This window comes from Buteo buteo, chromosome 9 (assembly GCF_964188355.1).
Source record: "Buteo buteo chromosome 9, bButBut1.hap1.1, whole genome shotgun sequence".
In the NCBI taxonomy this organism is placed as follows: domain Eukaryota; kingdom Metazoa; phylum Chordata; class Aves; order Accipitriformes; family Accipitridae; genus Buteo; species Buteo buteo.
The window spans coordinates 39,288,621-39,300,921 of record NC_134179.1 but is presented as its reverse complement, the minus strand read 5'-3'; the positions used below and the strand labels follow the sequence as shown (position 1 = coordinate 39,300,921).

Sequence of the window (12,301 nt, the reverse complement as noted above, 5' to 3'; positions counted from 1 at the left end):
CCCCTCAGACGCGCCGCTGAGGGCGGGGGGGGTGGGGGGGCGGAGCCAGACATCGCGTGGGCGGCGGGCTGCGCCCCTCGGCGGCCAATGGGAAGCCACCAGCCGCCGCCCTGCAGCCAATAGCGGCTCGGAAAGCCGCCGCACGGCTTTCCCCTGCGGGCTGCGGAGGAATGCCGGCAGCTCTGCCGCCGGCGACCCAGCTCGTCGCGCTTTGCGACAGTCTCCCCCCTCCTCCTCCCGCCGCGTCGCTTTACGGCACCCTGCCTTTCCCCCTCCCCATAACCGGCGCCCCGGTGTCGGGGCCGGGGAGGAGGGGGGCGGGGCCGCCGCGGCCAATAGGCGCCGAGAGCGCCGCGGTGACGGAGGGGGGGGGGGGGGGCGGTGGCGCGGGCGCTGCCGTAAAGCGGACGCCGGGCGGCGGCGCGGGGGAGTTGTCACCGGCGCCGGCGGTGGCAGCGCGCGAGGCGGGCGGGCCGGGCCGGGCGCTGCCTGCCGCCGAGGGCCGCCATGGCGGGGGCGCTGGGCCGCAAGGCCGTGGACTACGTGCGCAGCAAGGAGTTCAGGGACTACCTGATGAGGTGAGCGCGGGGCGGGGGGGGGGGGGGTCGTCGTCGGCTGCCGCGCCCGTCTCTGCCCCGGGCCGGGCGGCGGGGACCGGCGTCCTTTCCCTGACACGACCCGCCTTCCGTCCGCCGCAGCCTCGGGGCGGCCGGGCGGCGGCGTTTGCCTCTTTGCCGGGCTCGCCCTCGCCGGGCGGGCGCCCGTCGGGCGAGGGAGAAGCCGGCCCGGAGGTACCGAGGGGGTAGGTGGTCGCGGGGGGGGCCTGCCGCGGCGCAGCCTGCCGTCCCCTCGGCTGTCAGTCAGTCCGTCCCTCGGCTGGCGGAGGCTGTCAGTCAGTCAGCCAGCCTGCCTCCCGCCCGCCCCACCCTGAGGAGACCGGGCTTGACCTTGAAGCGTGGCAACGCGGTTTGAAACTGCCGCGGCAGCTGCCCGCTCCGGCACCGTCCTTCTCCCGGCCCCGGCAGCCAGCGGCGCCTTCCAGCGACGGCCGGGGGGGGGCGGCCCGCCGGGGGCCGGGGGCAGCTGAGCGCTGCCCGCACCCAGGGCGGGAAGAGCTTCGGCCGGCTGCGGGTGGAAGCGGCCGTGGTAACAGGTGCAGGCTTAAGGCTGCTTATTGCAGTCTCTGAGTAAGTTGGTGCTTCTTTTTGGAGGCTTGTTAGAGCCCCGCTTCCATGGAGGCTTAAGTCGCCTCCCAGACAGCTCCGTACTTGTGTCAAGGTTCAGTCTGTGTGCTGTGGGAAGGGATACGGCATCCTGAACTGAACTCGCAAGAACATCTTCAAGATACGATTGCGGCATACTTGCTTCAGTCTGGTTGAACCGCTGTACGGGAGCGGCCTCAAGTAGGGAGGCTGAAGTTTCTTTGGATGACGAGCAGTTTGACAGTACTAAACAAATAAAAATGGGCTCTTCTAATAAAAGTGGTTGAGCAACCTTTCGCTATAGCTGGTGCCTGCTCTTCTACTTGCATCTATTGCAACTCATCTTTGATGTTGAGCAAACATGTAGGAGGACATCTGTGTGTCTGAGAAACTTAGTCTTGGTTAAAGTAGCAGGAGATGGTGTAAGCCCGCATGGAAGAGGGATTGTAATATAAAGGCTCGGTAAGCAGAAGGGTTTGTGTGGCATTTGCAAAATCAAGTTCCACAGAAACAGTGGGGCAAAAAGACAAGTAAAATACAAGATGGAAGAGAATGTCCTTGAAGCAAAGCAAAGAAAGGTCAGAGCAGACTTCTATGTGGATTCCTTTTGAGAGTCTTCAGGATATTATGTAAACTTGATAGGTGTATTTTAATGTTAACATTCAGTTAATTGTACCAGAATTCATGTGAAGCATGTAAATGGCCAGTAAAAAAGTAGTCTGCTCTGTAATTAGAAAAACAAACAAAAATCCAGAAGAGATAATGGCTGCTTTCTAACACTACCACAGTTACTTACTGGAAGTATCTCCTTCCTTACCAAAGACTGAAAAGGTAGCTGAAATAAGCCTTTTCAGATGTAATTCATCCGAGTTCTGGTCTTGAAATAAGCTCTACAAATAAGACTGTATTGCAGAAAAGGGCATCCCACAGGATTCTGCCTTTGTGGGAAGGGTTCTGCCTTGTTATGTACAAAGATACCTGCTTAATTTGTACTGCTGTTACTGGGTGTGTCATGAAAGGCTGAAGTCAGTTGCTCCATTTGGAATGGCCTTTCAGCATTGTTTCTTGCTTACTAGGAGAGGAGTGTCTAAGTGGTTGGCTTTATGTTGAGTTTAAAATTTGGATAACTGTCAAGAAAAGACTGTAGTCTGTCTTCTGCGTAGAAGAAACTGAGTGTATATACTTTAGAGCTGTTATCTCTTTGCACTCCTTCCTGAAGGCTCTTGCTTCCCCAGGCTATGGGACTCTATCCTGAAGAAAATTTCCTTCTTGTCTTGCTCATAGAGCAAGAGTTTCCTTAAAGCTCTGAAACTGGTATCTGTTCTAAAAATCAGCATCTAATCACTGCAGTGAAGGAAGGCTTTATAAATGTGAAACTCATTTGTGGGAAATGATGAATTGGGATACTGTTTGTGATACCAATGTTTGGCTTCAAATTGTTTCACCCTAAACAGAATAACTGAAGCTACCCAAAGCGGTGGAATTGAGTGTTCCATTGTTGTGCCTTGGGGCAATCAAAACTTGCAGACATCTGTCAGAATAAGTAGCTTCAGTTTCAGCTTTGTAACTTGAAAACATGAAAGCAAGTGTAATGAATGCATGCTGCTTTTCTCAGGTGGATATATCTGGCATTAGAATTGCATTACATCATGGATTAGCTTTTGGATCTTGCACAGAGAAACAAGATAAATTGCTTTTAAAACTGTCATTAATAATTAATTGTTCTGCCAGTTTCACATCTGGCTTCTCTTAAGTGGTGAGTAATAAGGATCTGAGTGACTGTAAATCATGTAAATATAAGTTTACCCTAACCATGTCTTAATGATTTAAAGTAAGCATAGTAAGAATGTAAGCTGTAGGTAGACTCTTCCTGCTTCTTGTGAAATGCAGCAGTAATGTTAATTTAAAACTAGCTGATTAGCGTATGAAAGCTTGGTAGCTCTATGTATTGTGAACTTGAAGTTGCATTTTTTTCTACTGACAGCTGACATTTTTAGGATCTATAAAGTTGTATTATCTAAGCCACTAATAGTAGGTAACTGAGTCCTCTTTTTTCTTATCCTAATGACTTAAAGCAGTGTCTTCTGAAAAAGCATCCAATAAAACAGCTGTCCTCCTCTTTTGAGAGAGAAGACCTATAGGCTGCTCTAGACAAGCTCTGTCAGCTTCTTGTGGTAGAAGCCTAAATTACTTTAGTCACATAGTCAATCCCAAGGAGTCCCAAAATCTTCTGGTAATAGAAAAATAAAGCATGGAGATTGCCATCTTTTGGGGCACTTCTGAAATGTTTCTTCCTGATGACTCGGCAGTAATGCAAATGTAGTGACTCTGTTAATGTAGGTGGCTTTGAAATAGATAGTTCATTTCTTGTCAAGCTTGAGCACTTACGTTGATGTAAGCTGTCCAGGACCTTTCTTCTAACTGAAATTAATTTTAGGAGAGTTAGCATCAGTAATATAGCTAGAATTAGCTGATCTTCAGTTCTCCTCATTAGTAAATCTTTAAACACAAGGACATAAGAACTTAAAAATAAGTCCTCTACTGGTCTGTGCTAGAAACTGAAGGATGTGGTGCCTGCTGTCATCATCTTGTATGACATGAGAACTGAAAAATCTCACACTTGCAGAAGGGTAGTATTCTTTCCACTTAGGGGATGGCTGTGTGGGGGAAATGAGTAGTGACAGTTCATCTGTATTTGCAGAATGGTCTCTGGCCTATTAATATCCTCATTGCCAGTATGAGGAAAATACATGCAGAAATTTTGGAAAACTCAATCTTCCCCAATATAGCCTTTTTGGAATGAATTCTAGTAGCAATATAAGGTATTGACCAGCTGTTGGTTCCTCTTGTGATGTCTAGACACACAGAAAACAGACGCATAGAAACTGAGTGCATAAATCCAACAGCTGTTGTCCACAGTTCTGGAAATGTTAGTACGAAGTATTCCCTTTGTCAAGGGATTGAATGTAGTTCTTGGAAACTACTAATTTGGAATGGAGTCACTTCAGGAATAGATGCATGTGCTTGCTGCGGTATCCTCACCCTTGGATGTGGTGCATTTGTTGCAGCTGTATTGGCTGCGGAGCTTTGGGGCTGGATGTCTGCTTATGGAAGAGTCTATATGACCTTGATAAGCCCTCTTCTAGGAGTATAATAGCTGTTCCAGTCTCATGTGAATGTGAAGACAACCTTGCAAGAGCTTAGCCAGAGCTGCCTACTCTGTTAAAATAGCATCACTTTGATTCTATTTTAGGCTTTCACTTGCCTGAAAACAACTTCCATTTTAAAAACGAAGGCTGACTTCTGTTGGCACAAAAACACTGTGCCAGGAGACACATCTGAACTTGTTTAGTTAAGGTTTTATGAAAAAATTGAAGTGTGAACTTGTCTTGTGAACTTAGATTAACTATTGCTGCAGTTCAGTTAATAAGAAAACAAAAACCAAGTGGTTAGATCGTTCAAGGGCACCCTAACAAATCATCTTGAACTAGCCTATGGCTTGTAACAAAGACTTGCTGAAATGCATGTCCAGTGTGATTTCCTAAGTAGATCTGACTGTTTCCTTACCATAGCTATTTGTAAAATAGTGCTCTAGGAAGATGGAAATCAGTGTGAGGGAAGTGACTGTTACGAACTGTTCTGTAGCTTGGGGTAGCGGTAGGTGAACAGCACTCGGTCAGCAGCAGGTTTTCTATTAGTAGCTGGTTTCTTGTAAGTTATAATTCAGAACAGAGTCCTATCAGTATCTTTGCTAGAAAGAGGATGTTTAAAAGTTCTGAAGCCTTTTAAAAGGTATAGTAGCAAACAATCTTAACTATATGCTGTAGTCTAGCTTTCATGCATAGATCATTAAGCTATTACATAAATTGGTACCTAGATGGTCACTTAAATGAACCCCATACATGACCGGAGTGCAGTTTTATGTTAGATCACTGAAAATATGTTATAGCTCATGTTTGGTACAGCCACAGTTGGCCTGAGCTTAGTGACAGTAAGATCTCTGGCAACATTTGGTTTGACCTACTTATGTGGGTATACAAAGAATTCCAAGTGACTTCCTGAAAGCTTCCACAGAGGAATTGTAGCTGTTTAGCTTTATCATTAGACAACCTTGATGGCTTTTGGCATGCTTTTGAACTAGTTGGGGATCTTGGATGCTTTAAAGTCTACAGGGGATGAATGTCTTCCACAGACCATAATGGGTTTTTATCTTGCTAGGAAAAAGATACTTGAGCAGCAAACACTTGTCACAATGACAGCACTTGAGGGAAATGGGATTTTTAATACTGTTGCATTAATCAAGGTTAATGTCACCGCAGTTTCCTGACTTCTACCTATCATCTGTTTGTGGTACAATTCTCTCTATGTTGATTATGAAAGAAACTAACGCTCTTTTTCTTCTTTCTTCCATGTGCTTTTTGAATGGAAAACAATGATGGCCCACTCAAATAGTACGGTAAGAAAAGGGAGGGGACTTCTGTTTTACTGAAGTTAGGGAGAACATGAACTTGCAGTCTTTTTGCCTCAGCACTGTTATGACCTCGCCTGCATCTGAAAAGCATACTGCAGGCCCTCCAGGAGCGATACACAAGTACTATTTATTTGCAAGTCTGAGGTTAAGGTGACCAAATGTTAGCTTCTTCAGAATGTCTCCTCAAGTAATTGCTACAAAATCAAAGGGGCTTCATTTTTTCCATATTCTTTGCTAAGGATATCAGATCAATCTGGAGCCACTCTTCTGCATAGCAACAATACTGGTCCATAACCAAGCTACCTGGCTTATTTTTAACCAGCTTTGTCAGACAATAAATGGTACCATATAAGTCTCACTACATATTCCTCTTTCCTTCAGCCTTTCAGTTTGCTCCTGGAACTGGGAGTGGGTATTTTATGCCTATTAATCATAACTGTGAATCATAATGTTATGGAAGACTTGCTGTTCTGTGTAGACCAAAGACAAAGTGTATCGGTGTAGTTTAATTCTTGTGTGTGTAAACTTCAAAGGGCTGCCTGCCTGGAGGCACTTAAAACTGGATAATCCTCTCAAGTGAGAAGGTTCCAAATCTAATTCCCTGGTTGGCAGAGGATTACTGCTGCAGCGCTGCTGGGATGTGAACTGATGATTCTCCAGCTTGTGCAGCCTGAGTTTGAAGTGATCCATACTCTATAGTGTATTATTTGCTTATATTCTAATAGCAGTTGAATTAAGTAAAAATGTGAAGTTGACTTGCTTTACTTTTCAAAACAGAAGTTGTCACAAAGAGTCTCCAACCTGTAATTGTTTCATAGATTCAAAAAATCAAGCTTAGAGCCCTAAAGACTTCTTTTTCTGAAGCTACAATTTAAATGAGACTCCTGAAATGACTGTAAAAACCTCACCAAGTACGTGTACTGCCTCACCAGTTACCTTTTGCAGTCTGCTTTAGTGTGGTGATGTGAACTAAGTTGTCTTGCTCTCTTACTGTGCAAAAAATCATGCTTGTGACTAGATGTTTGATTCTGGTCCTCTTACTGCCCTTTAAAACTAAATATGCTTGAGAGGCTTTAACCATTACAGATGACAATTTTCCTATCAGTAGGAATATAGTAAACAGATGCATTTATTGCACTCCTCAAAATACTCTTCTTATAAATCTGAGTTTGGACCAATGCACATTCTGTGGACACTTGCAGAAATACTACATTGTTTTGCATGTTGCACTAAGGTTAAACTATCAAAAGAGTGTGTACAACTTAAACTCAATTTTTTCTATGCTTATTTTAGTTAAGTTTCTTGTATTGCAACCAAAATCTTCAGGAAGCAAGTATGGCTTTTAATCTTAATGTAGTGTTGTGGTTTAACCCCAGCCAGCAGCTAAGTACCATGCAGCTGCTCAGGCACCCCCCCCCCAACCCAGTGGGATGGGGGAGAGAATTGGAAGGAAAAAGGTAAAACTTGGGGGTTGAGATAAGAACAGTTTAATAGGACAGAAAGGAAGAGAATAATAATGATAACAATAATACTAAAAGGATTGGAATATACAAAACAAGTGATGCACAATGCAATTGCTCACCACTTGCTGATGGATGCCCAGTTAGTTCCTGAGCAGTGATCCCCCCAGGCCAACTCCCCTCAGTTTATATACTGGGCATGACATCCCATGGTATGGAATACCCCTTTGGCCAGTTTGGGTCAGCTGCCCTGGCTGTGTCCCCTCCCAACTTCTTGTGCCCCTCCAGCCTTCTTGCTGGCTAGGCATAGGAAGCTGAAAAATCCCTGACTTATTCTAAATGTTACTTAGCAACAACTGAAAACATCAGTGTGTTATCAACATTCTTCTCACACTGAACCCAAACCATAATGCTATACCAGCTACTAGAAGACAATTAACTCTATCCCAGCCAAAACCAGGACACGTAGTGTTACAAGCTAGTATCCAGACTGGCAAGAGTATCTTGGAATTAAAATTGCAAGAAACTTAAATATCCCCTGAGAATTTGAAATTGTTGTAATATCTGCAGTGTTACAGTTAGCGCAAGTGTCAAAAGAATGGATATGGTTGGTATCTGCAAAGTTTTTTCTTGCAGGGTGCATCTCTTTTGCTGTATCTGGCCAAGTTACTATTGAGCATCCTTAGTTTCCTGTTAGGAGAAGCTAATGCAAGTACTGCATGCATCTTCTGTGAAAAGCATTCTACTGAAGCTTTGTTACTTGTAACAGTAGCGGAAATTGGACTTTAGAGACTGTTTTCTCAGTTTGGAGTCTTTTAGACTATGTGCATCAAACTGAGCTCTCATCAGTTTTTCTGACTTGATTCTTCCCACTTGTCTCTGTTTTTTCTGCGTACACACCTATAGCTAACTGCTCTACTCAGCTGTCTAATCACTGAGCTTTAGGTAGTCACTAAATTGTTTCAGCAATTGCAGATGAAGCTCTAGGTAACAATTTGGCTTCTTTGCTTGGCCCTGCTCTTTCAAAGAGATGGTGTACGCACTTGGAAGAATATGCTTGCTGAGCATTTTTTCATTCTCAGCATAACATGAAAACAATTTCAGTTCTTCACTTCAGCAAGTCCTTGTGTTTTCATACATTTTTGAGGAGCCTTATTTGAAAGAGATGAATGCTAATTCTCTGCACAGAAGTGAGCTGTAAATCTGAGGTTATTATATGACTATACCAATCAGACTGCTTAACAATGGCTGAGATATAATTACACAAAACTACATTTCAATGGCCTTACAGTGGTTCCTCTCCAGTCTGCAAGAAGGTTGAGTGAGTTCCTCTTCCTTCCCTCCTGAAGACTAGATCCTGCTAAAAGAAGGGTTTAGTTTTTCTCCCTTACATCAAAAGTAGTCCCTGTCTTAACTTGGAATTTTACCCATAACCCTGTCCTTTGAAGCTTTGTGTAGCTAAGGAAAACTATAAGAATAGTGCAGGAGGTCTGTGTGTCTGTGTAACTTTATTTTCCTTTTCCCTCTTTACAGCACTTTTGGGGGCCAGTTGCCAACTGGGGACTGCCTGTTGCTGCTATTAATGATATGAAGAAATCTCCAGAAATCATTAGTGGCCGAATGACGTTTGGTAAGACCAGAGGCAAACTTCTGTCGGTAAACTGACTACAGAGCACAGATTCTGTCCTTCAAGCAGTGATAGATTATTAGTTGCTTGCAAATTTGTGATCCAAGCAGATATAGACAGAAGAAATCTTGTTATGTAACTTCAGAGGCCACTTAAAAATTGAGGTACTGAAAAGTTGCAGAGCTCTCTTTCAGAGGGCTTTCCAGTAATTTGGGGGGAGGGAGGCAGGTCTTGAGTCTTGACAGTTTTGATCACCAGACTTACTCCTAAAGTATAATTCTTCAGGTATCTTATACTACTGCACGCACAGGTTCAGAATGCATCCCTTTACACAACTTTTTTCTTTGTATTGAGAACAATGATGCCTTGTGGTTAGTGTGAGACTTAAGTATTAACACTGACAAAGTGAAAAAATAGTAATGCTTGGTCTGCTGGGTGCAAAAACCAGCTGAGGGAGGTTAACTCCTTGCAGAGCAGTTGCCTGTGAGAGGCTAGCATGACTCCTAATGGAATAGTGGGAGAATTTTTTTTTAAATGCATAAACAGTATTTTTTCCACCTTTTTTGGAACATGTATAGCTTTTGCCTATATGTCTGTCTCTGTATTTTATTGTTCAAATACTTCTGTAGGATCATAATTCTGATAGCTTTAATTGATTAGCTTAATTTTGGCATTATGTCTCTTCCTTAACTCAGTTAATAACTTCTGAGTAATTCTTCTCCCTGAAGCAAAATACCTTTGGGTTAAGGAAACAGCTTCATGCTCACTAGGTTCTGCTTAAGAGTAATTCAGTCTCTTAATCAGCTTCCTAGAAATGGAAGACCAGTTTGAATAGTCTCTAGTATAGTGAAACTGTTTTGCAAGTAGTGCTTTGGTGGCAGCTACCCAGCTCAGCAAAGTTAGGATGCTTTTTAAATTTTTCTAAGTATATATATGATGGTGTGCATACAAATATTTTTCTCCATCTTCTAGTTTCTGTACCTTAAAAAAGCCTGTTTCTTGAACAATTCGTTTTCTGATACTCTTTTCTTTAAGCCTGTCAAAGCTAAAAATAAGCTTCACAGAGCTACTGACTTCTTGGGTTGTAATTTCCAGTGTTTACATGCACTTATGGCAGGAGAGTAGATTAAAATTGTTTCTTGTCTTCCTGGAAAGGAGGTAACAAAGCTTTATGCTTCTGAATGTTCATGGTTTCCTGGGGATGGAAGCCTCCTTCTCTTAAAGTCCATTTTAGAAAGTTCCCAGTAAGAACTGTATTTAAGTTATTAGTATTTTTAGAAATAAGTGGTGCTAGAAGTTGTCAGAATAACTGTATAGGACAGGCCACGTCTCATTGGGATTAACTCTTATTCTCTGGCTGAGATAGTTTAGGCAATAAACTGAAAAGGCTTCAGTTGCATCACAGGAAAGCGTATGAGTTTTTGCGGAAAGCTGCAGCCCTGTAGATTTTCTTGTGTAGCAAAAATTAGCACTGTTCCATGTTTTCCTGCACTGGATCATCAAGGTGGCCAAATTTGTAGGATTACTGGAAAACTCAAAAGCAGTGAGAAGCGTTGTACTTGTCATTACATTCCACTAGTGTGAAAATTAAGCCTCAACAAAATGCAGATATTAAAAATAATCTACTAACAATATCTATCATGTTTTTCAGCACTGTGTTGTTACTCCTTGACTTTCATGAGATTTGCCTATAAAGTGCAGCCAAGGAACTGGCTTCTTTTTGCATGCCACTTGACTAATGAAGTTGCACAACTTATTCAAGGAGGACGACTGATCAAATACAGGCAAGTCACACTTTAATAAGGCGAAGTCAAACTGATGGCTCTTGAAATACTCTGTTAGTGGCTTTTAGCTGTGGTGGAAACCCCCCTGCATGGTTTCTGAACTTGTTTAACTTCACTACCTTTTGCAAACCTAATAACAAGCCTGTCGGCAGTAGGCTGAACTATGACTTGTTGCCTTGCACCTCCTTTGAAGCTTCTGAGGGGTGTACACAGAAAAGGCTGAAAACCCTTATGGTCATGGATGTAGACAGGGCTTTCAGCAGCTGCTGGCTATTTTGGGGTTTGTTTCATTACGTTGATTAGTCCACTTGTCTCCATCTTGGTAACTAACTCCTGAGATGGAAACATCCGTGAGGCTGTGAAGGGGTTGTATGTCTGAAAGAGATCAAGCAAAACCTCTCTAAGCTGACTGTTCTATATATGGGGTAGATTCAACTGAGTGTGACCAGGAGACAGACCGCAAGCAGTCTCACGCCCTCATTGTGTAGCAAGTAGCGCAGACGCTGCCCCAAGCAATCCTGATGGGTCAGGATTGTGGCTTTTGGCTTTTCTCTCTTCTGCTCCTAGAAGTCCATGTAGAGTAATGGGAGGATGAAGCCTCCTGAACTATAAATTAAAAAAATGAGACTGAGCAAAACTGCAAGTTGACCTGCCTTTGCATAAATAACTGGCCAAATGTCCTTCATTCCTAAAGTTCTACTGTATGTCCAGATTTTTTATAGCAATTGCAGGTCAATAGTCACTCTTAAAGCTGTTTCTTCTCTTGGCAGGATGGAGAAAAAGAACTAAATATCTAACTTGAAATAAGCCAGGGAATGTGTTCATCCCGAATTACAACCAAGGAAGACTTGCCATCTACAGTTGCTCTGACAGTTACAATGTGGATAAACCAGAAACACCTATTATGACAATGACCCCACCAAGAATCCTTCTACTAATTTTTCTTATCTTGCCTTTTAAAAAGTACTATTCAGCAATGTAAACCATTGCATTTAAAGACTTGCTGCCTTACAGGTCCTTAATAACTACCCTTTTATTAAAGAGTTAGTCATCCAAATTACAAGCAATATTTGAAAACCAACTTTTTTTATCTAACAGTCTACAAAAGTGGCTAGTGATGGTTTGACAAAACCTGTTTTAAAATCAACATGAACAGAGGTCAGTAAACAGAACTGTAGGTGGTATCATTGTTCTATGTATTAATATTCTTAAAAGCCATTTAACTTGGGTGCATTCATTCCTATTCTGTCTCTTTTTTTTTTTTTTTTAAAAAAAAACTTAAGCAGGGGCTTGCTAATCTACAGGAACAAATGTGTAGATGGGCAGCCTGGAAGTGACCAGCTATCCTTCTTCCCTTACTGCATGCCTTGTCTCATTAAAGAGACTTCGTTAACATACGTTTTTAAGTCGCACATTATTTAAGAAGACTCAGAAAAGCAAAACCGTAACACTGAATGAAGGAAGGCAAAAAAGTCTGATTCTGTTTTTTAAGAAGTTCTAAATGCATTTTATTTCTTTTCCTACTGTTTGAGTTGTTCTAGATGTATGTAATCCTTATACAGGCAAAAAATTAACTTGTTTGGATTCTAATATCTGAAGGACACAAGGTGCTTTTTGGTAGTTTTTGACTTCATGGGGAGGGTGGTTTTCCTGCATGACCTGCCTGAAAGTTACATTCATCTAAAGATATAGATGACAAAGAATGTATGTGATGGATTTTATTTCAGTGCAGTGTTTTTGAACAATAAACATGTTCC

General features: G+C 42.9%; 1 protein-coding gene across 1 annotated transcript; it reads left to right on the top strand.

The window, feature by feature from the left end:
* Nucleotides 1-388: 388 nt before the first annotated feature.
* MPC1 (mitochondrial pyruvate carrier 1) lies at nt 389-11,809 on the top strand. Its single transcript, XM_075036112.1, has 5 exons — nt 389-578; nt 5,655-5,658; nt 8,667-8,763; nt 10,412-10,544; nt 11,315-11,809. Exons 1-5 carry the CDS (start codon nt 508-510, stop codon nt 11,331-11,333), a joined length of 324 nt encoding a protein of 107 aa, XP_074892213.1. The 5' UTR covers nt 389-507; the 3' UTR covers nt 11,334-11,809.
* Nucleotides 11,810-12,301: the final 492 nt, after the last annotated feature.